The 23,543-nt window shown below is 37.1% G+C and overlaps 1 protein-coding gene across 7 annotated transcripts in view; it reads right to left on the bottom strand.

Annotated features, from left to right (window-relative positions):
• The window catches only part of CACNA2D1 (calcium voltage-gated channel auxiliary subunit alpha2delta 1), a 612,754-nt gene that overhangs the window by 248,175 nt on the left and 341,036 nt on the right, over nucleotides 1-23,543 (bottom strand). For all 7 annotated transcript variants that reach the window (XM_075208701.1, XM_075208699.1, XM_075208698.1 and 4 more), the window contains exon 6: nucleotides 14,093-14,222. In XM_075208701.1, the coding sequence (XP_075064802.1) occupies nucleotides 14,093-14,222 (130 nt within the window). The remainder of the gene's footprint in view (nucleotides 1-14,092; nucleotides 14,223-23,543) is intronic.

Here is a 23,543-nt window from a genome sequence, read left to right as displayed (position 1 = left end):
TCTCAAAAGTTATATAATACAATAGGGGAGGAAATGATAGAGAGAGGGTGGGAGAGGCGAGGTATAACGAGAGCAGAGCACCGTTAAAGGTATGTACAAAAAATAGAAGGCGCTAAAGGACGATCCACGTGTATTGTTGTATAAATAGATATTGTGTTAGCGTCATTGTTAATGTAATGTGAAGGGTCAAGTTGATAGACAGCAAGGAGTAGTTATGGAATAGGAGGAGTGGAAGAGGTAAATGAAAACCAAGGTTTCCTAATGGGATTATCTGCTATTCACTGTAGTAGATAAGTGATTTGCTCCATTGAAGCAACAAACCAATTTTTTTTCTTTACATGTTGGAGAGGAGGTGGGCAAGGGTCCCTCCAGAATCTAGCTATGGAGGATTTTGCTGTGTTCAGAATATGAGAAACAAATGTTAGTTTATTTTATATTCTAAGGTACAAGACATAGATTGCTGATAAAACTTCAAGATTCAAAATGCCTTGCACTTGTTCAAGAAGAGTCAAGGGCAGAAGTATAACAGCCCATAATGAGGTGCAGAATGCAATAGACCCCAGAGGGTTTGGGGTGAGTACAGACAACAGCTCAACACTACCAGCCTATCTGTAGGGGGCTGTTGGGAAAAAAATAAGCAACATATACAATACAAACAATTATCAACCGTAGTTAATAGTGGACAAACTCTCACCCATTTATGTAACTGTTGCCTATGTAAAGGTATTCTCCAAACCTATATTCATTTATTATTACTTTTTATGAATAGAATTCCAAAAATGCATGCCACCTTCTCAAATTATATCTCTCATCTTCTGTTTCTTGTACGTTCATCTGCAAAATCTAAAATCTGACGCAATTCTGGAACTACATTCAGTGATTCAGTTTAGTCAGTGCTGGTACATCAGTTTGAAAGATTAGTTTTAAAACTAATTTGTAAATGAAACCTTGGCAGATGATCTGTGATCCATAGAAACACGGGAGATATTGCAGGCATTTCGGACTCTCAATAATAAGCCGATGTTTTACACATTACTATTGTAACCTTTTTAGTTCTGGGTCATACTCCTTATTTTGAGGACCTGCCTTTGTAATTAGGCAACCTTTGTAATAAGACAGACAGCAATCTGCTATTGATGCTGTGCTAGTTACTAGGCAACAGCAGTTGCAGGGCATCTAAATGGCAAATCACCAGATTTCTAGTTCAATATTTTAAAAATTCCATATGGCTTTATGCCTGGTCCTGCAGTGCAAGTTCTAATGTAATATTATAAATGAAATATCCAACTGCCATAGGAAGACATGCGTGCCAAAATGTATGTGAGTTACTTTGCCTGATTAAAATGGTAATTTAAAATAAAAAGATAAGATAAATATAAGAATGATTTTTTAAAGAAAAAACAAGTGTTTATGTGTGTGCTTATTTATAAATACCATTAAACATTATTTGTTGGTTCATTTTTGGTTGATGTTAAGCATTGGGGAAGATTAAATCTTATCATGATTACTGTCATTGATTTGTAAGGCACTGCAGTGCTCCAAAGCGCCGGTCTTAGGAAATTGTGGTGTTGTTAACGATGAGGGATGTTTGGTTGTGACCCTAAGAGGAGGGATAAAGAAAATCTCTGTTTTGGACATGTTGAGCTTTAGGTAGCATTGGGTCATTCATGTGTAGATAGTAGAGAGTCAGTTTGTCACACAAGACACTAGAGAAGGGGAGAGGTTGGGGTGATGGCACCTTAGAAGTGGTACTGGAGGTCAAAATAGCAAATCAGTTCACCAAGAGAAAAGCATAGTGTACTGAGGACAGTATAATAAAAAAAGCAGAGGGCTTTAGACAGCGTGTGGGACCCCAACAGATTGTGGATGTATAAGGGAGGATGAGCCAGAGGTAGAAGGACTTAAGATAATATAGTTATGAAGTGCACCAGGAAAGAACTGTGTCAGGAAGGCCAATAGAGTGAAGGGGGTGCAGAGGGTGATCAATGTTGTTAAAAGAAGTCGAGACGTCAAGGAGGATGAGTGGAAAAGTGACCATTAGACTTTGCTGTAAATAGATCGTTGATCCCTTTTTTGATCAACATATTATGTTGAAATATGTCTTATAAAAAACCAAACAAACTAAAGGGCAAGATAAGTTCACAGTTAAACCACTACACCAGGACTATGAAATATTGCTCCCTGAAAATACATGCTGCTAAACACAGTGGGCCTGAGTCATTAAGGCAACAAAAGGAGTAAATTTGATCCTGGAGAAACCATGTTACAAAGCAAGGGGTGCATATTACTTTATTATTTTGCATGTAAGAATAATACTGGTTACTTTTTCATGTAGCACACAAATACTTGATAATTTTATTTTTACATTGAAATTTAAAGTTGATCTGGGACATGTCATACCCCAACTATAACTATGTCCCCACATTTTAAATTGACCTCCCCCTCCAATGCAACATGGTTTTGCCAAGGCGCAAAGTTACTCCTTTTTTTTTGCTTTACTCTCCTTAATGACTCAGGCCCAGTGTATCTGGTCAAGATGAAGTGAGCTATTGTCAAAATGGACCATATAGACAGTGGTTCCCAAATCCAGTCCTCATGGTCCCCTAACAGCCCAGGTATTAAGGATAATAATTAGTGCCTCATTCATTTTGATTTAACTATCTGTGCACAAACAAGAATATCCTCAAAACCTGAAATGTTAGGGAGCTATGAACACTGGATTTTGGAACCACTGATATTTTATGTTAAATTCTGAGGACAAAAACTATTCACAAAAGTGAACATGCCCTGAAATAGTAAAATGGAGTTGAGAGCCATGAACAAGAAATTGGAGAATGAGAGGGTCCTAAATGATTGCAAAATAAGGCTCAGAATTTGATGAAGATATACTATACTATTTGTCTTCCACTTATACATAAGTGGCAACCCTGGGGATATATATTTTTTTATTTACTATAAGTTACAAAATGGCAAGACTGGCTATCTTCAGTTTTTCCATTTGTTGTTGTTTTTTTGTTAATTACAAAATACTACAAAAGTGTGAGAGTGGATTCAGTTATGCAAATGATGAAATTAACATTTCACAAAATTTTTTTTTTGTTTCTATGAACGTAAGAAACAACAACATTAATTCATGATGTAAAAACAAATCTAAAGGCACATCACAAATGTGCATTTAGTCTGATGTCATACGTCTGTTTATGCCCATATGCACATTTGCCCACACACAATACTCTGCACTATGCTTTTTTCCTCTTTGTAATCACCCACTGTGGACTCTTTACCCCATTAGTGCTGTTTTTTTAATTCAAATATGCAAAAATACCTTAGTATGTTTTCTGTAACCTCTCTATGATCAGCAGTATTTCATACCTCTGTGACCAATCCACATTTCAATGTTCCTCTGTATTGGTTAAACTGACTTGTATATATAGTAATAATTGACATATTACAAATCTTGATAAAAACAAAAAATAAGTATTTTTTAATGCTTTCTTTACCCAAGTAATTTTCACATTGTTTTTATTGGGGCATATAGGACCTTCTTTTAGTTAGTGCAACCCTAGAAAGATAATCATTTAGTTCTCCCTAGTAGAATGATAGCAAACAAGTATAATATATTTAAAAATATATTGATTATTTTTCCATTTATTTCATTTTTGATCAGGGACCCTCATGTCTCCGCTATTGTCAGCACAGTAAATTCAATGTAATCTGAATTTAACAGTAGATGATATGTCAATGATGGTTAAATTCAGGTTACACTGCATACATCAGTACTGACAGGCTAGAGAGATATGATAATGATCTCCCATGCAACAGCTTGGGCTTTCCTAAACTGAGGAAATCCCTGATCACATCACTAGTTTGACATCACAAACTTTTTGGTTATTAATATGGAAGCACAGGATTCCACACCGAACTGCACATAGCACAATTTTTTCAGAGCTGTATACAGCGATCAGTTGTACAAGAACCCCAACTAAAGATGTTTGATAGCCAGGTTCCAGGTATGAAGTCCCACAATGGATGTATACATGTAAACGGATGGGAAGAGGTTAAACGTATAAGCAATAATATCTAAAATATAGATATGTAGTCATGAGCAAGAGAAAGAATTAAGAAGATAGCTTACACTGAGGGATGTAACCATAGGAACTAGTCCTGAAGTAGCTTCTGAAAGGGCAAACACATTAGTAGTGCTGCTGCAGAGGACTCAGACAACACTGAAATTCGATAATCAAAAGAGTGGACAAATGTTGTCTGACCTTAATTCAATATAAACCTTCCAGAAACCAGTGTACTTGTATAACCCACCAAATTAAATCTCTGTGTTCTTTAATTTACTAAACTGACAATAAAACTTCCAGGCACTGTGACCAAAGATTAAACTATAAAACATCTCAGTAGAAATGCAAAGCACCACAATGTTTGTTAAGTTTTCTTCTGTGACATCTAATTTATGGAATGGAATATACTTAAGAAACACACAGGGCATATTCGTGAAAGGGCAAAAAGCCTTATTGCTGGCCAAAACATTTGTTTTCTACAGAGATTGGGCTTATATTCGCTATGCCTAATTCATCAAAATGGTTATCATTGTCTCTACACCAACATGGAAGCTTTGCAGACATGCTTAATTTGGGGCAAAATAGGGCCAGTTTTTGGGGCTCTATGCTACATGCTCTTCTCTTATATGTCATTTTTTCACTTACTTTACTGGAACAGAAACAATATCTCTGAGGCTCTAGCATTAAAGACAACGCCTATGCTGCAGGTACAACCTATGGGATTATGACCTTGCATAGCAATAGGAAGCTGCAAGCTCTCTCCTAATGGTCTTTGGGGCCACTCGGGCATATCTGGCTGGTTATCACCTTTATCCATCTGAGTAAGATCCATTTCAGAGAAGTGGAGTGCAGTGTGTATTCCCCAGGGATCCAGTAAGGGGAAGGAGCTGCTTGGTAAGTTAAACTTTAATGGAGGCTCCACAATGGATATTGCTCAAGGCCCATGTCATAATAAGATAATAGATCAATATGGATGAAGCAGCATAAAGTTAAGCAATATTAAATGGTTTTAACTGTTCTTATTAAATGTTTTTTACTAGCTTGCATGAAGCTTGCTTTTGCTGATACTGGTACATTCTATAAGATAAAATGATTTTTCAGTAAACTATCTAACCAACAGAAGTTCCCGGAATAGTGTGAAGTCCTAAGACACGAGGAGGTATAACTGTGGTGATGACTGCTGTGAAGAGTTTTAAACCAATAGTAATCATGATATCTTTTTTTTTCTTGTGATGTTGTATAAAACATTGGAAAACAGCTGCATAGGAAAATATGATTGTTTTTGTGTACAAAACTCAAAATGGTGGTAGCCTGTGGAATCTGTGGCGCCATACAAAGAAAAGAAGTTGATGATGATGATAAGCGGTTGGGGCATGGGAAAACAGATTGGCCGTGCTTGGACTTAACCACGCATTTAAAGCATTAAAGTCCGTCAAGTCTTTGACATTATTTGGGAATCTACTGCATTTGATCCCCTCTCTTATGATATTAAGAGTTTCCCCCTAAAGATTTGGGGTAAACATTCTCTCTCCCCCTGACATGTCAGCTGTATGGGGAAGCCATCATACCCACTAGACTTGTATTTTATTATAGCTCTTTGAAGTAACCATTTTTCATATACTTTCATTGGCTGTGTAAAAGTATACCCACATGCTTTGTCACACACATATATGTCATAGTGCTGCTCACAGCGCTACAATTTCCCTGATTTTCATAATCCCACTTTGCAGTGACAAAAATGTCTTCCAAAGGTGTAAAGTAATGGGTTTTTTCAAAATACTTAAGGTAAAGCAATTCACTAGCTGGAAGGAAGGTTTTTATTAAGCATACATATGAAGATGTACACTAATCTATATTAACATATGATTTCTGGTCTCCTGAGTTCTGGTCATTTTTTTCTATTTATTTTTTTAGAGATATTTAATAGTAGTAAAACCATTTAGTATCTGGTAGATCCCATTGACTCAATTGTCAGGGTATATTGATAGGACCGTTTCATAAGTATAAGCATACATTTTTAATACCAATGGTTTTTATACTACCAGTGTAAACAAGTCCATGGTTAAATGTATATGGTGGGTAATGCTGGCTGTAGGGTGATTAAATCATGCCCAGGCATTGTAATTAATATGTAAGAAAGTAAAGTGTTACTACTCCATGAGAGGCTGCAGACTCAACCGTGGGCTAATTATATCAGACGGATACAGCTTAAATATCCTTTGACCCTATCACTTGCAGCTACACAATCCTCTGAAGAAATTGTTAACAGGCAATGAAATGTGTCAAGTAGTTTTTTATATTTATTTTATTTAATATCCAATTGGTGTTGCTTGACCAGGATTCCCTGTGTTCCATGGTTGCACAGTCTGTGACTCCATGAGTATTTATCAGATCTGTTATCCCTATTGGTAGAGGCTGGTGCCAGAACCACACAAGAATAAGAAATCATTATAAACAGTGACTCTTTCAAGATACATCATCTATCATTTTCTGAATGGTCTTAAAGCAGTTAGCTTCCATGAGGTGTGAGACAATATATGTACTCTGAGGAAATTCCGTTTTGCTTATCAGCTAAAATCTGAAAGCGGATTGTCTGTTGTTTTATATAAACCATAAGAAAAGACTGGCATATACGTGCTATAGAGTGCTGAGTAGAGACATCAATCAGTACTCTGCACCAGATGTGGTTTATTTGTGAATGCTTTAATAGACTGTGCATATTTTTTAAAGAAAAATTGGTTTATATTTACAGTTTTCCACATACTTTTCACTGATTTATACATGGTGAACCATTTATCTGCACTGTATATTTTTCTCTTTTATTGAACATCTTTGCAGGTTGTGCAGACAGGTAAAGTTCACAATCAGACTGCAGCCATATCTCAGACCAATCAAACAGATTTATGCACACATGCAGATGCACAATTACAAAAGCCTGAGCACAGATCTAAACTGCACTTAGCACCCATTTCATAGAACTGTTTAGTTGATAGGTTAACTAAATTTTCATATATTTGTTCATATTATTTTAGTGACAGGTATAAAATTGTTGTAAAAAATGCACTTTATAAATGCTGAGCCACTTGAATATGTGGAATGCTAATTAAATTCCCCCCAAAATGTAATTTGCTGTCTAAGCATTATTGAAATACCAGTTGCAATGTCTGAAGGTAAACAAATGCTGTTTTATCATGCACTGTAAATCTGAATATAGTTAGTTTTATTAACCACACTTTCCATCTTAATAGAGCATATCAAAGCAAATAATTAATAAAATCAGGAAATAAAATCCTTTCACAAGAAAAAAATGAGATGCATATAGGGAATTAGTCAAGACTAAAACCAGTAGTACTTCTTGCCAAACTTACTACATTCATACATGTATTTACACAGTTTAGTTCAGCTTCCAAAATATAGGAGTTGGCATATCTCTTATCAGTCTGAGCAGAGGTAACTGTCAATCATTTACAGTTTTATTCTTATTCAGCCACATATTTTTATGACCAACAAATATTTCAGCTGAGAAAATAGATGCTGCTCATTCACATTCATAGCTGCTGCTATTCATTGCTCTGGCATGCCTAGTATGATTCTCTTAAAAGTGCCATCTTGTGACAGAAAAATGTATTACAGAGAGTTTCAATACTATACTTTGGGAAACACCCTTGATACAATACAATGTGTCTCCTCAAAGCATCAGCAAGTGAATGAATAACATAATTGCCCAGGTTTACACAATGTATGTTATATTAAATAGAATGGGTATGTAATAAGCAGAAATAACACTCAGATCTAATCATTCTTGCTTGATTAACGTGTGTGTGACAATTTTTATTTGAAGTGTTCAGCCTTATAAAACCAATAATGCAGTTTTGTGGTGAATGGCATCATTTTAATGTCAGCAGAATCTATATTTACATTTCTACCATACTTTTATGTATGTATTTAAAAAATGTTTTTAAAAAAAATAGAAAGTGAATTCAGAATAATACATAAGATGTCTCTCTAAGTTGCTATAAAAATGTTTATTTATCCTTTTTTTTTTTTTTTTAAATCCATCCTGAAATCCTGTTACAATTTTAATTAACAAAGTTCAAGAAACATATCCTTCGTGGCATACCTAATTTAGAATATTTTAAGCATCTAATATTGTAATGAGTTTTATCTTGTCAATTGCACTGAAATTATCTTGCTATTCATGAATGTGTTCTCCAAAATATAATTCTGTATACACATAATTATCAGCAATTAGTTGGAAGCATATTAATTATGTGGTGTCCTAGTTACATATCTCCTAGTTTATACTTTTTGGCTTTAATATTCTGATTCTAATTTCCGGCATGACATTAGATCATGTGAAATGTATTTTATTTCCAAAACTGCTAATGCCACAGCTATATAAGAACTTGTATAACTAATAAATATACCAAATGAGCATAAATGCATTAGAAACTATCTGGAATGTTTGTAAATACAAAATAGAAAAAAAACATCAACCTGGTATGGTTATTTAAAGTTTGTGATGTTCAGGATATATAAACTACAATTTTTGAACTGGCCATACAGCTATACATAGTTTATGCATCGAGCAGGACTTCATTCACTTTAATGACTGCTATCCTGCTCAGGGAATCCGAAATATGTGAAGAGTACATATATGCTTTGATCTGTTAGACATTTATTTATACACTTTTGTTTTGGTCCAATTTAATTGAGTCCAATTGAATGGATGGCAAATGTATCAGAAATGTACTCTGAATGAGCTTATTGCACATATGTAATGTGTGTGCAATTACCTTCCCCTCTTTATACATCCCTGAGCCTTACAATGCAGGGTCCTCTTAAGAACCCCTTGGGCCCCCGGGCACAGCAGTGCTCCGGGGCCCCTATATATACAAAAATAAAAAAATAATGATTATATATATGGGCCCTGCAGCCCAGGGGGGCCCGTCGGAGGCAGGAAAAAGAAAACCCTGAAAAAAAGAAGAAAATACTTACCGTGCTGTCAGCTGGCGATCCGGCTCCCTCCCTGGTCTCCTCCTCTGTCGCGCTCCGCAATGGATGTCGGGCGGGCGTGATGACGTCATGCCCGACATGCACTGCCAGCGCGACGGAGGAGGAGACCAGGGAGGGAGCCGAATCGCCAGCTGACAGCACGGTAAGTATTTTCTTCTTTTTTTCAGGGTTTTCTTTTTTTTCTGCCTCCGGAGGGCCCCCCTGGGCTGCAGGGCCCCCGGGTACCTGCCCAGCGTGCCCAATGGGAAAGACGGCCCTGTTACAATGTGGAAAGAGCCCTTGCACATGCAACTTTAACAACCAAGTGAGCTATTTCACTTCACAGCTGTAACAATAGAATTCACATCACAGTTATAAACTGGCACCATGCCATCTCTCGGTAAGATCTACTTCTTTATTTAACACCTCCAGCACAAACTCAGTAGTTGCAAATAAATATTGATGGTATTCCACATATGTTACACATGATTCAATGCCTTGTGGATAATCACACTCACTTTTGTCCTCTACACTGTCCTCAGTAGCAGCTCTCCTGATCTCCCAGCATCAGCTTGTTCCGACATCACTTTAGAGTCCATTGTCCTTCTCTCTCTCTATACACAGGTTACGGTTACCTGGGCTCTATTAGTATGACAGTTTTCTGAGTTAGGTCATGCTAGTATCAACTCACAGGAAAATGCTGAAACAAGGTATACTGCCTCTATCATGGGCAGTGTGAGGTGCAGTGCCCTGCACTTATGTAGGTGCAGGCAACCAATCCAAAAACTCCATGTGACTGAATCACTTATAAATAACTTATTGTAATAATATATTTAAATTATTAGCACAGAGTGCCAATTTATGTAATTAGAAATGTACTGATTCTTGATACTGTGTATAAGAAATGTACTTATTTTATTATATTGTGTTATATTTCAGTTTAGGAAATGCATTCATTCCTGAGGTATTGATTTGTAACAGGATGTCATAATTGGATTTGTATAACTTTTCTAAAGAAAGTCCCTCATGTTAATTATACATTTTCATCTCAGTGACCAACACGTCTATTTAGCCTGTATACACAGCAGGGTGGCTCTGCCACTCTGTCTGTGTAGCTTTTCATTGTGCATCTCAGATCCCGTCCAAAAAATGCAACCAGCAAGTTTTAGGATATAACAGATTAGTGTACATTTTGTTAACTTTACATTGCATTTAAATCCATGTTTTGGGAAACATATTGCATCCTGATACTAAAAATAACTGAGACGTTGTGAAGCCATCCCGGATCAGGGGGCTGGCTTACCCCCTGTTGACATGTGTGTCAGAATGTGTATAAAAAGAGCATTGGTTTGTACTGAAATGTATCATTCAATCTGTACCTTTCTGGATGTCGCTAGTACCTTCAACTAGTGGCTGTAACTGTGCTTTTAAGGACTTCCTGAGCTAATAAACATCACTGCTTAAGGAACTTGCTTTGATGCCTAATTCCTGTGACCTGCAGATTAGACACAAATCTAATCCATTCACCAGCTGTTCTGAGGTTAGACCCAATTTTCCAGTACCAACGGTTTGCCCGCTACCTGCAGCTCTGGCCAGTGTGATAGGCCAGGGTTACCATCCACAGCAACCCTAATCTGAGGGCAAGTGGTCAGGGGTACCAGCCCAGGTGCACCAGCAAGGGAGTACACTAGCAGCGACAGTTACCCAGAAGGACACGGTTCTGGATGCCACTAAGCAGTCCAGGGGTGTCAGCAGCTTAAGCCCCTTCTACTGCGGTTAGAGGGCGCTTTTGGGATAAAGAAATGTGACGTGGCAAGGCAAGCCCAACCAGTCCCCAGCAACACAACAGACATGGTGTCATAGGCAGTCCATCCTGTTACACTCCATAAGGAACCAGCCAGAGATCACCCCCTCCCGATCCAAACCTTCCTGATTAGAGAATTGTCTGAATACAATTTTTTATAAAATGACTAGAATAAATATTCTCAGCAGATATCCAGGAATGTTCTTCCAGACCATATCCCTTTCAGTGCATGAAATATTGCCAGGACCCTCGATAAAAACAAAAAAGGATTTCCTGGACTTCATATTCTGGGTGTCCCTGTAGTAGAACGAGTGGTGACATTGAGTATTTAGCTGTCAGACAAATATTTTTGGCTGGTTTTATCAGAAAGACATAAGACATGTACATGAGAAGGAAAGATGAAATGGTGCTGTGGCTGGATTAATGCTTTAAAGTACCTATACACATTTTTACATTTTACATATTTTTAATAGAGAAGAAATTCCTTTTTTAAACTTTTGGGACATATTTCCAGAATTGAGTGAATCAAATTTTTATAGACTTTGATTCATGTACACCTTGTGTAGAAGAAAAGGAAAAAGACATTGGATGCCCGCTACAAAAACTAAACAATGGTGAAGTCCCAGTAGATGAATGGAACTATTATTTATTGTAAGCAAATTTGGCAGGACATTTGCCCAGTGGGACTGAATAGAAAGTCTTAACACATCAGAAACCATTTTAAGACCTGGTTTACTCTTTCTATTTTGGTGCTTAGCTAAAATCTTCTAAATGTTTGGAAGGCCTTAACTACTTCAGAGGACCAGTCAACAGGATGTGTTCCATTCCAGGGCTGATGGAAGTTACTATGGGGGAAAAATTGACAACAGTAATTGGAGAAACCACGAAATCTTTCAATTGCTGTAATATTAACTGGATGTTCCTTAGAAGGATGCATAGATAACTCATCTCTCTAAATCATTTAACAAAGAAAAGGAAGTGTATCAGATAGAAGATGTACTAATTTGGCAAATAAAGAGTGTTTGTATAACCAAATGCATGTGTTGTCTGTGTTCAGTAATAGAAGAGGAAAAAATGTAAATATAATGCAAACAAATACAGACCTGCCTAAAAAAAATATTTTGTTATGTCACTGACAATGTGTTGGAAAATAGCTGGTGCATTACATAAACCAAAGGGCACAACCAAATATTTAACACTATCTTCCATTCATCTACTTCCCTGATTCCTTTTAAACTTTTAGCCCCACTAAGGACTAATTTATAGAACACCATGGCCACATTAATTTGATTAAAAATACATTGGCAGGGGATATTGTTTTTTAATGGTGATTTTATTGAGACCCTATAGTCAGGTCCGGGCCTTAAGCCACCATATTTTCTACTTTAAAAGAATCTGGTTCCAGCTGTAGAGGTGAACAGTGTAAGTTATGTAATCTTTTATCATCAGAGATTCCGGAGTTGGAAAATATTTGATTTTCGCCTTTCTGGAGATACATCTAAGATGAGGAATATCTTTATTACATATTGCAGTTTTGTGTGTGTGTGAAGCTTTCTTGCTCAGAGAACACCTGGAAATGTACTGATCGCTAAAGTGCAGAATCTAGTTGCATTAAAAGTATAGTATTAGACCTGGAGTCTGTCATGTCTGAGCTGGCACAAGAGCCAAGTCTTTTTGATGCAGCACCAAATCACTGTCCAGAAGAATAGTTTATATTCCAAGCCAAGGTCAGGGCAGGCACAAAACATTCACAAATAGGAGTCGGGCAGAGTCAAAACACCAGAGAACCACAGGTAGCCGTGTACCCAGGATCTGCACTGAACTTACCACATGCAGTACAGCATGTTTCCATGACTTATATAGGTGCATAACCCCTATCCTGTACTCGTGAGTGCACCAATGTCAGTGCATTCCCATTATGGATGCACTGGTGTAAGCGTGCTAACCACTCGCTCATTGACATGCTGTGTCTTGACATAAAAATATTTTTACAAGATTCCAATACATAACCAGGTCAATTTACAAAGTGATTTATTAAAAATGTCACGACTCCTTATTGTGTACAGACTATTTTTATATATATATATATATATATATATATATATATATATATATGAGATATAATATGTTTATAGGCTGGCATCTTGTTTATCAAATTTGAATGTGTAATTTTATGACTGCCATGCACTACCCATTCTAAATATTATTATTGTTTATTTATTTAGCACCATCATCTTACAGAGTGCTTTATAGACAATTCTGAATCAACAACATCAGTATTTGCCCCATTGAAGCTTACACACCTGGAGAATTCCCTGTGGCTGCATGGGTTAAAATACAAACTCCACACAGATAGTTCAGACTCAAACACATAGCCCCAGCGAGACAGCAATGTTAATTACTGTGCCACCATACTGACCATCATATATATGGGCAGTCAAAGATCAGTTGCAATCACCACTATTTTCCTGATTTCAGAACAAAACCTCTATTTCCTTATTTATGGCAATTTTATATTGCAAGAAACAAGTGGTTGTATTTACTATCTCCTTTAGCCCACAGTGTTTAAATGTTTGGAGGCTTCTTCTAACAAAGAAAGGTTTTAACTTGAACCTCCTTGTTTTGAATGCAATCATTTTTATAAATGTTTTCCACCATATATAATTAATCCTATGAGATTAACGTGTATTTTACCAGTAGTCTTAATTTTAATATCAAGACATATAGAACACAAGAAAACGTTTAGATTTTGCAAAAGCTGGTGGTAGAAACAACTTATCAAGTGATATAAGTCTGGTTGTACTTTCGCCATAGTCAAATACTATAGTGCTATGAACTGATTACACAATAACACATGTATATCATTTATGCATCGTTTGTTTTCTGTGAGAAACAGAAAAAGATTATTTTTGAAAGACAAAAGGTATAGTTGATATATTCATACAAATTAATTAATTTGTGGAACTAAAATAATATATGCAATGAAATATTTACTGTTTGGTATGAAGATAATTAACCAGAGTTAAGGTGTATGTTTACTTTGAACCATGATGTCCTATTGCTTTATGTGCAGAAGTATCTAATTTCTTCATTCAGGCAAACATACAAGAAAGGGGTAAATATAATAAAAACACAACTATATATAATACCAATATGATACTTGGTACATATGCAATACATACATGCAATGCAGGAAGCTGGCATAGGTATTAAGGTAACTTACAGCCCTCGTATATGTCTGTCGGAATATGTACAGCAGACTGCTGGTAAGATGTCTGCCGGCGAAAGATCGGATCCTCCTGAAACACGGGCTTGATTCGTCGACTTACTGATTCGTTGTCATTCTTCTCTGGCTAAAAAGATATTAAATAGGATTACTGCAAGAAAAAAAGGGTACACAATATATGTGTAAGGTTTTTGGTTTTCATTGATTATTTTTGTGGGAATTCTGATATTAAAATTCCTGTTTCTTCACATGCAAATGTAAGTGTATACCTTGTGAAACTACATAAAATTTGTTGTATATATTTTCATTATTTTAACCAGGGAGAGGCCAGGGTGTATATACAAACACACAGACACAATATCTATTACCTGACATGCTTCGGTCAAACGTATATATTTATATATATATATTTACATCTATCTTTCTATCTATCTATATGTATATATATATATATATATATATATATATATATATATATATATATATATATACCCATGATATAACCATACTTGCCAACTCTCCCAGAGTGTCCGAGAGACTTCCGAAATCCGGGTCGGTCCCCCGGACTCCCGGGAGAGCAGACAAGTCTCCTGCATCTGGCAAATACCTGCCCACAATAATGGTGAATTGCGTAATTTTGTCCCCGCATCAAAACATAATTTCCACCGTGGGGGCGGGGCCAAAATGACGCGATTGACCGCGCCCCGACCCCTTCCGCCCTCTAGTCATGGCCCCTGTCCGGGATCTCCCGGACTTCAGTGCCTAAAAGTAGGCAAGTATGGATTAAACTCACATATTTTCATTTCAACATAAAAACAACAACAAAAAAGTTAACTGGTTATATTCCTGTTCATCTCTGTGCCCTTCCTCCCTACAAACAACCTCTCCCTTTAGTCATGTGCACTTCTGCCTTTCGCTGGAACTGCCCAGTGAAACAACACTGATAAACGCTCATTTTTTATTACTGTGGATAACAAATTATACTTCCGCCAAAATGGAGGATATCAGTAAGTAGATCCCTTAGTTTCCAACTTGTAAAAAGTAACTTCTCATTCACTTTGCCTATAATGGAATACTGCAAGACTATAGGCTGCTTAGGTCTTTTGAGACCCTAGCAGTGCCATTGGTTTTTGGGTTAAAAATGTCACACTGTTAAACCGAAGATCCAGTCCTCACAGCCATGCTCACCACATTTGTAATCTTTTCTACCATGCACAGTCACAACAGCCACAACATTAATTAAAAAAACAAATGCCTGCTTGTAATAGGATGATTTTGCAGTCACAACAGTTTAAAACAGGGATGGAGCTCAACTGGAAAACTGTTATCCAGAAAATCAGAAAAAAAAAGTTACAAACAGACAAGCCCAGCAGAAGGATATAAGCCCAGCAAGCATGACAAGGGGGCACCATGCTCTGGGCCACCCTACCAGTTCATGCACACAGAAAAAATAGTTTTCCCCAGTGGGGGAGGGTCGTTGGGTGCTTTTCCACCTTCTGAGTCAGAGCAGAGGTATTGTAGCAAGTGCAAGGCAGAGTTGAGCGCAGGAGCGTAACTAGCATATAGGGGCCACTATGAGCTTACATATATACATATGGCCAGGAACAAAGGGCAACCCTCAGCTGTGGGACCCATAGCAGCTACACCCTCTGCACTTATGCTAGTTACTCACTTGGGTGAGTGGCGCATGTGTAGTGAAGCCACCTATGTACATGCGCAGTGAAGCTCCGAACGTGCCTTGACAGCACATGTGCCCAGCCCAGGCAATGGAGCACCACACAACCCAGCACTGCCTCTGGATAGAGACAGGATCACTGAACACTTTCTCGAACAGTAATTGTATGTAGCACCAGTAAACCATTCACTGAGGAGGAAATGCCAGCAGCAGTGTGGAGAGATTTAGTATATTTTACACAAGGTGCTCCAAATTAGCAAATTATAGAAAAACCCTTTATCTGGAAAAACAAACATTCTGGATAATAAATCCACCCACTGTATAATAAAAGAAGTTTCTATAAATATTTTAAATATTTTTTTAAATGACCTGGTGCACTGTACTTCAAACTTGAAGCTTGGCCCTTAGTGCCAGGTTCCTGTAATGCACCTTCAAATTGTATATTTTTTCATTTCTTGCTATAGCGTAATTTTTTATAACCATTCAATCTCTCTCACTCACTCTAGTATCTACATATACAGTACTGTATATTAATACTTAATTTTGCTTCAAATGACATAGCACAAATGTGCTGTAACCCATAGCAACCAATCAATTTATAATTGTCATTGATGTAGCACAGCTGAAATACACAACATACGTCTACACATTGTACAATAGCATCTTACATAATAAGCCTTTTTCAATCTATCCATCTGTAGCTGACTGGTGCTACTGAGACATGAGAAATTTGCAGTGCTACCCATGATCAGTTATCACAATGAACCCTTTTAGTTACCCTCAGCTTGCATATCTTATTACATAAGACAGCATGAACAGTATATAAATGAAAAATACCCTTAATCTATCCCTGAATAATGCAAGTATTTTATTTTCAGAACATATCACTTGACCCTTAGAGGAAGCAGACATTAAGCAATGCCTATTGAGTGAGAATTCATGCTCAGCTGCTACACAAACTCCTGAACCCAATCACCACCTTCCCAGCTTGCCGAGATTAGATGGCTCACCTTTCTCATCTATGTACAACAGGAAAACGATTGTAGGAAAATTAGATCAGAAAGCAATGTATAAAAAACACATTTAAAGGGAAACACTTATTCAACAGCTTGTTACAATCTCTGAACTAAGATTATTATTCAAAATATGTCAGATATATCCTTCAGGGTTAAGTATTTTAGAGCTTGCATTTTGGGTTTTGTGAATTTTATCCCAAGGAAAAACTATTCTCATTTTATATTTTTCATATTTAGAAACAGTCTCCCTTGCTCTGCTTATAATTAATTAAAAGAGAAAATATCGGGTAGCACATTCAGTTTCTCATGTGGAGTCAGGGGTAAGTCTGACTTGTAAGAGCACAAAGTGCTTTTTTCAAACTGCGCCTGTACAGTAGCCAAGGAGAGGTCTCAGTCTGCTCTCAGTCTATATCCACCTCTCCACACTTAGAGAGGCTAACAGGGGAGGTAGTGAGTGAGCGAACGTGTTAACACTATACTGTGGCTGGGGATCCCCCCAAATGTACCAGTACCAGCACTAAGCTTTGCCAGCCACTATAGCAGGGAAACCTATAGTTCGGGCTTGATTTCAAGTTTTGGAAAATCCCCCCAGTTATATATATATATATGACTGTACTGCTGCTAAGAGCTATTGTTGGTGCCAAGCCCAGGATCCATGGATTTAGAACAGACGAAGAGGATGGCATGGATTTCGGTGAGCAATAAAGAGGGTAAATGAGGGATGTGTAGGGTGTGTTATCATATAAATTAGTTTTTAAACCTGTGTGTATTTTAGTTACATTTTTCCCTGGTACACTACAAGTCTCAGTGGACAAAATGTAACTGCAAATTGCGGTAAGCGTAAATTCTACATAAGGCCCTCAGTGTCCTTAAGTTTGAAATATATTGTAATATAGAAAACTATTCAATAAAAGGTGAATGTCCAAAAAAGAAAAAGTGTATTTTGAAGGACAGTAATATCTATTACAACACAATATTGATATATTGTATAGCCAATGGGCGTTGTTACACAAAGAAAAAGGCAATTGTCATCACTTCCATTGCTCGCTAGATAACTGACACAACTGGCTGAGGTGAGTCCATTGGGAACTGCAAGGGCCTGGACAGGGGATCTCACAGTTAAAAAAAATAAGAGCTTTTACTTTAATAGCTGTGTCACAATTAAATTTGATCAATTAATATATTTGAAAAAATAATATTTTGCTTTAACCATGTAAATATGATGTAGCAAAACTTTTTAAACTAGTGGAATCGTTTATGTGCAGGTTGTACAACATACTGTTTAGAGACGCTCTAACTAGCCACCTTTCGTTTCGGTTTGACAAATTGGTACAAAACTTTCACCAGAAAATGTCTTAAAGTTTAGATAGTTATAAAAAAGTTAAGTTCGGAAAAGTCGAACAGGCACCGCCATGTTTGAACCAGTTTGCGCATATTCAGGCTTAATGTGGTACATTTTAATGTTTTCAATTTTAAACAGCAGACTTCAAATGTTATATACTTTTTTATTGTTTAAAATTGTATTTAAAAAGTGTTTTGAATGTGATCTGGAAACCTTAATATAATACTGCGAACCTCAAAAGAGATCTATGAACGGCAAATGCAAGCGTCACATTTGGAGACAAGACAAGACATTTCTGTAAATGTACACAAGAACAGCAAAATAAGAAAATAAGGTTGATATTCACATGCAGAGAGAGAACAATTCTTCATCAAGTAAACTGATTACCACATCTTTTATAACTGTGATTGTCTTGTCTCAGGCTAAGCACGCACATTTTCAAAAATCTAATCATCAGATACAGTGAAAACAATTAAATTACGAATGCAACCAATTTGTCTCATGAGGTAGGGCTCAAATTCAATCAAAGATGGCACAGCAAGCTCCCATAGGAAGGTGGGTCAGGATTAGTTTTTCATCTATTCAAAGGCAGTCCTCACTTAATAGAAAACATACCTTATACAGAGTGGGAGAGGAAATAAAATCATATACACACATATATACATATATATATATACATATATATATATATATATATATATATATATATATATATTCATATATATATATATATATATATATATATATATATATATATATATACATACACACATATATATATATATATATATATATATATATATATATACACACACATATATATATATATATATATATATATATATATATATATATATATATACACACATATATATATATATATATATATATATATATACATACACACACGAGACACAACAATAGATATACAATGGCGCTATCTACCACATCGGTAAATATGATAAAATAATCATACACTTAATAGTGTCTAGATTGGTCAAAATAATAGTCCCAATACTGTCCAAAATCACTTTACTCATGTATGAGTGGCAGCCACACAGAAGCCTGTATCCAGATGGTCAATCCAGAAGAAATTAGTCACTGAAACAAAGCACAGGCAGAGCGCCTCATAGTGTAATACCAGGGTAATAGAAGACCAAAGGTGTATATATATGCATACCGTCAAATTAGAGTATATATTCTGAAGTTTAGTGGATCTTCTTCGAGAACAGTAGCTCTGGATCTCAACTCATAAAAGATATCTTTTATGAGTTGAGATCCGGAGCTACTGTTCTCGAAGAAGATCCACTCCACTTCAGAATATATACTCTAATTTGACGGTATGCATATATATACACCTTTGGTCTTCTATTACCCTAGTATTACTCTATGAGGTGCTCTGCCTGTGCTTTGTTTCAATATATATATATATATATACATACATATATACATACATATATATATATATATATATATATATATATATATATATATATAGGCTAAGCCCTCCCTGCCTTAAATACATAGAGCCACCAATAACACCCTGCAGAAGTTGTTCAGCCTCAAGAGGCTGTAGAATAATTTACCCTATTTGTGCACGTGACCGGACAGCTGTCATACCAGGAAGCGGCGATCCCGATTCAGAGCGTCCTGGCTGTTGCCATAGCAACGGATGGCCAAAACCGGATGCGTTGTCCCAGTTGTCATGGAGACAGCCAGGACGCAGCCAGGGTAAGAGAGCGAGTCACGGCGGCTATAGGAATCGTCGCGGTTCGTAACACAGCTCTCAAGGTAAAGCTGCTAAATCTTAAATAGTTATTGAAAATAGTAAGCTATTAGAGGACATAGCGACAACGCGACAAAGCAACAAATATTGATAACATCATATTTGGTTGCAAACAATTCTTTGACTGCTGGAAGGAAACCTCATGACAACACAACATAACGACAACGCGTCAAAGCAACAAATCTTATTTTCTAAATAGAATTTTTAATCTATTTACCAAACAATTGGCTAATATATTAAAACTGCTACACATTACAAATCGGACACTCGCAACGCCGGGTGACCCTACTTGTGCTAAATATATATCTTACATGTAAAAATCATTGGTCTGTTTATTTGTCTGTACGGTTATGCATTCAGACACCCCTGCAACGATTTGGATGAAACCTGCATAGAGGGGGGGCAATTGGTCTGGGATGCCTAATGGAGTGGTTGGGGTCCCAGTTGGACCTCCCAATAGTGTACGCCGGGCAGAATTTTGACACAGGGAGCCTGTTCTGGGCCTTCCACTGGATGGATTTGGATGACATCGTAGCTGCTAATTATTTTTTATATGTTGACAGTGACAACCAATTGATTGATAACTTAATAACTTGAAGATTTAAACCCAGGCAATGTTGGGTACTTCAGTTAGTATTATATATACAGTAAAAAGGTATAAATATAAGTATATATATTGTAACAAAAGGAGGCATTTAGCTGGAAATTAACAGAGAAAGCAGGGAAGTAGAGTAAAACATTTGTGCAGTAATGCACCTAGAGTGAAGACTTATGTATGAAAAGCAATAGTTTAAATTTGGTTAAACTTACATGATCTGAAATCCTTCCTCTCAGCAAACAGACAGGGCGTGTCTGGTTGTGCAAACAGAGCCAGTGATGGGTGTTTTCTTTTAAAGAGAAGGTGGGTGTGTCACCTGTCCATCAAGCTAAGGCTGGGGGAGGAGCATCATGTATAAAAGCTTGTTTGTTTCATTTGTTCAGTAAGATCAACGCTGGGTAAGCTGGCTGGTCTTGAGAGAGCTGAGCTATGTCTAGCTAGCGTTTAGGGTCTCCAAGCATTGCTGTGAAATCTGTACGGTGTCAAAACATTTACCATCCTGACAATAAAACTACATAAAAAGGAAGAAGTTGTTCGCATGTGCTTCAGCAGTAGCGGGCTCTTGCCACAATATATATATATATATATATATATATATATATATATATATATGGTGGAGAGAACAAACAAGATATCTACAGTTGGGGCTTACCCAATATATGGAAGATGACACAAATACAGAATTGCATATGCGTGTATAAGGCAATAAATAAATAGATGAATGTATAATAATAAAAGCAACACCTCCACAATATGTGTGTGGCAGCCAACCTTAAAGGCGGATGGTTAGTCCGATAACATAGTAGGATATAGATAGTAAAGGGCGGCGCCTTCAGGTGTATACAATGTATATAAACATATAAGCACAAATGTACACAGAAATAGTCCAGAGTAGTTAGAACAGGACGGTGTCTGTATCAGCACCGCAGGTAACTAAAAATCACTGTAGTACAGGATAAATATAATCAAAAGTTGATCATGCAGAATATATAGAAGTGGTGTGCGTACCAGATATATAAAATCAAACCGCTTATCTGTATAGTAGCTCCTTAGAAATCCCGGAGTATGATCTGCAACCAATTCTCCTTAACGATGGATAAAATGTATGTTCTAAAACAACCGCGACACCAAACTTATCCGCTCATCCATAAAACACGTTGCTTCCTTAGTCACAGTTCTGCTGGTTACAGCGACGGGTCTCTGGTGTCTGCAGTCGCCACACTGTCAGCTCGTGTATTCCGCTGGTTTGAATGTGTATATATATACACACACTCAAACACACGCTTTATTTTATTTTTTACACACACACCCATATGCATACACTGCGCGCCCTGTGCCAAGGTGGTAGTTATTATGAGTGAATGCAGCGTACTTCACTAATCTCTGGGAATGTCCGAGAGACTGCAGAAATTTAGGTAGTTCTCACGAACCCCTGGTAGTGCAGGCCTTTCTCCCAGATGTCTCCCATTTTCAAGTCGCATAATTTTGGCCCCACTACCTGTGGCGCTATAATGCAATTGTGGCATTGTGTCGCAGGGCATAATAACTTAAAAGATCAAAAAATAAGAACATATAATTTTTATCCCTGCCTTATTCCTTTTAGCCAAAACATACTAGTAGGTTGATTGGTTGCTATAAAATTGACCCTAGTCTCTCTGTAGGTGTCTGTCTCTGTCAGAGCGTATATTAGGGCACTTAGACCGCAAGCCCCAATTGGGCAGGGACTGTGAGTGAGTTCTCTGTACAGTGCTGCGGAATTAGTGGCACTTTATAAATAGCTGATGATGATCACCTGGCATCACAACTGCTATTGGTTTATGGGTGCTCTCATCTTCCAATTGGATTAACCAGCACAACCACTAATAATCCAATAAAATCGGAGAGCATTATGATCTGGTATTGCTAATATATTGTCAGTGTAGTGTGTACAGTAAAGCTGGGTACACACTACACTGTTTTTGTCCAATAATCGGCTCAAACTTCTGACATACGACCGCTCGTTCAAAAGTCGGGTTAGTGTGTACAGTTACACGATGGTCGAAAGTCTGCCCAAGTGGACGATTCTCGCCTCATTTGGTTGGTCGTACCGTTTAATATTTTTGTTCCAATCTCGTTTCCGCTGTGCAGTGTGTATGAACTTCCGACGGATCCACGACAATCCTCCGATACTTCCTCGACCTGGGGGGCGTGTGTATGTAAATTTTTGATGTCAATCACAGTCCCACATGGTGCGGAATCCGCACATCAATGTGTTTTGTATCGATGTGTATTGCACCTGTCTGGCTGTAGACTGTTACATGTGTAGAAAGCACGTGGGTTATTACCCTTTGGATGTATGTTGGCATTCATTTTTCATTTATCCTCTATAAAGTTTCAAAACTATGAAAGTTATGAAAGCCATAATAACCTTTATTACATAATGGATATGCCCTAATATGTCTGAAATACTCGAAATAAACCACACAGTGTGAATGCAAAACTTTTATTGCTGGTAAAAGCAATAGAAACTTTCGACTTCTCCAGTACAATTTGAAAAGTGAAAAAAAAGTAGCATTACAGTGAAATGGTGGTACTGGTTTGTGGCACAACAGTTGCAAACAGCATATACATATCATCGAAAGTATTATCAAGGATTTTGATTTTTCTCTTAATGTTCGCAATATTGTCTTTCATTTTTTGCAAATGATCGTAGAGCTCGGCGACATTTTTTCCCTCTTACGAACTTTCGTCTGATATGACGATGGTATCTATGAAGCAAGAAAACTAAGGGTGTGCACCGGCCACTTTTAGTGTTTTGGGTTTTGGGTTCTGATTAGCTTGAGGTTTTGGGTTCTGATTTGTTTTGCAAAAACATCCGACAAAAGGTTTTGGTTCTGATTTATTTTTAAAAAAGCATAAAAAGTGCTAAAAACCAGTTTTGTGGGTTTTATTTCACTCCTACGCTATTATTAACCTCAATAACATTCAATAACAATCATTTCCACTAATTTCCAGTCTATTCTGAACACCTCACAATATTGTTTTTAGGCCA

The sequence above is a fragment of the Mixophyes fleayi genome, chromosome 4, assembly GCF_038048845.1.
Source record: "Mixophyes fleayi isolate aMixFle1 chromosome 4, aMixFle1.hap1, whole genome shotgun sequence".
NCBI classification, from domain to species: domain Eukaryota; kingdom Metazoa; phylum Chordata; class Amphibia; order Anura; family Limnodynastidae; genus Mixophyes; species Mixophyes fleayi.
Note: the sequence above shows the minus strand (reverse complement) of the source record. Positions and strands in the feature narration are given on the sequence as shown.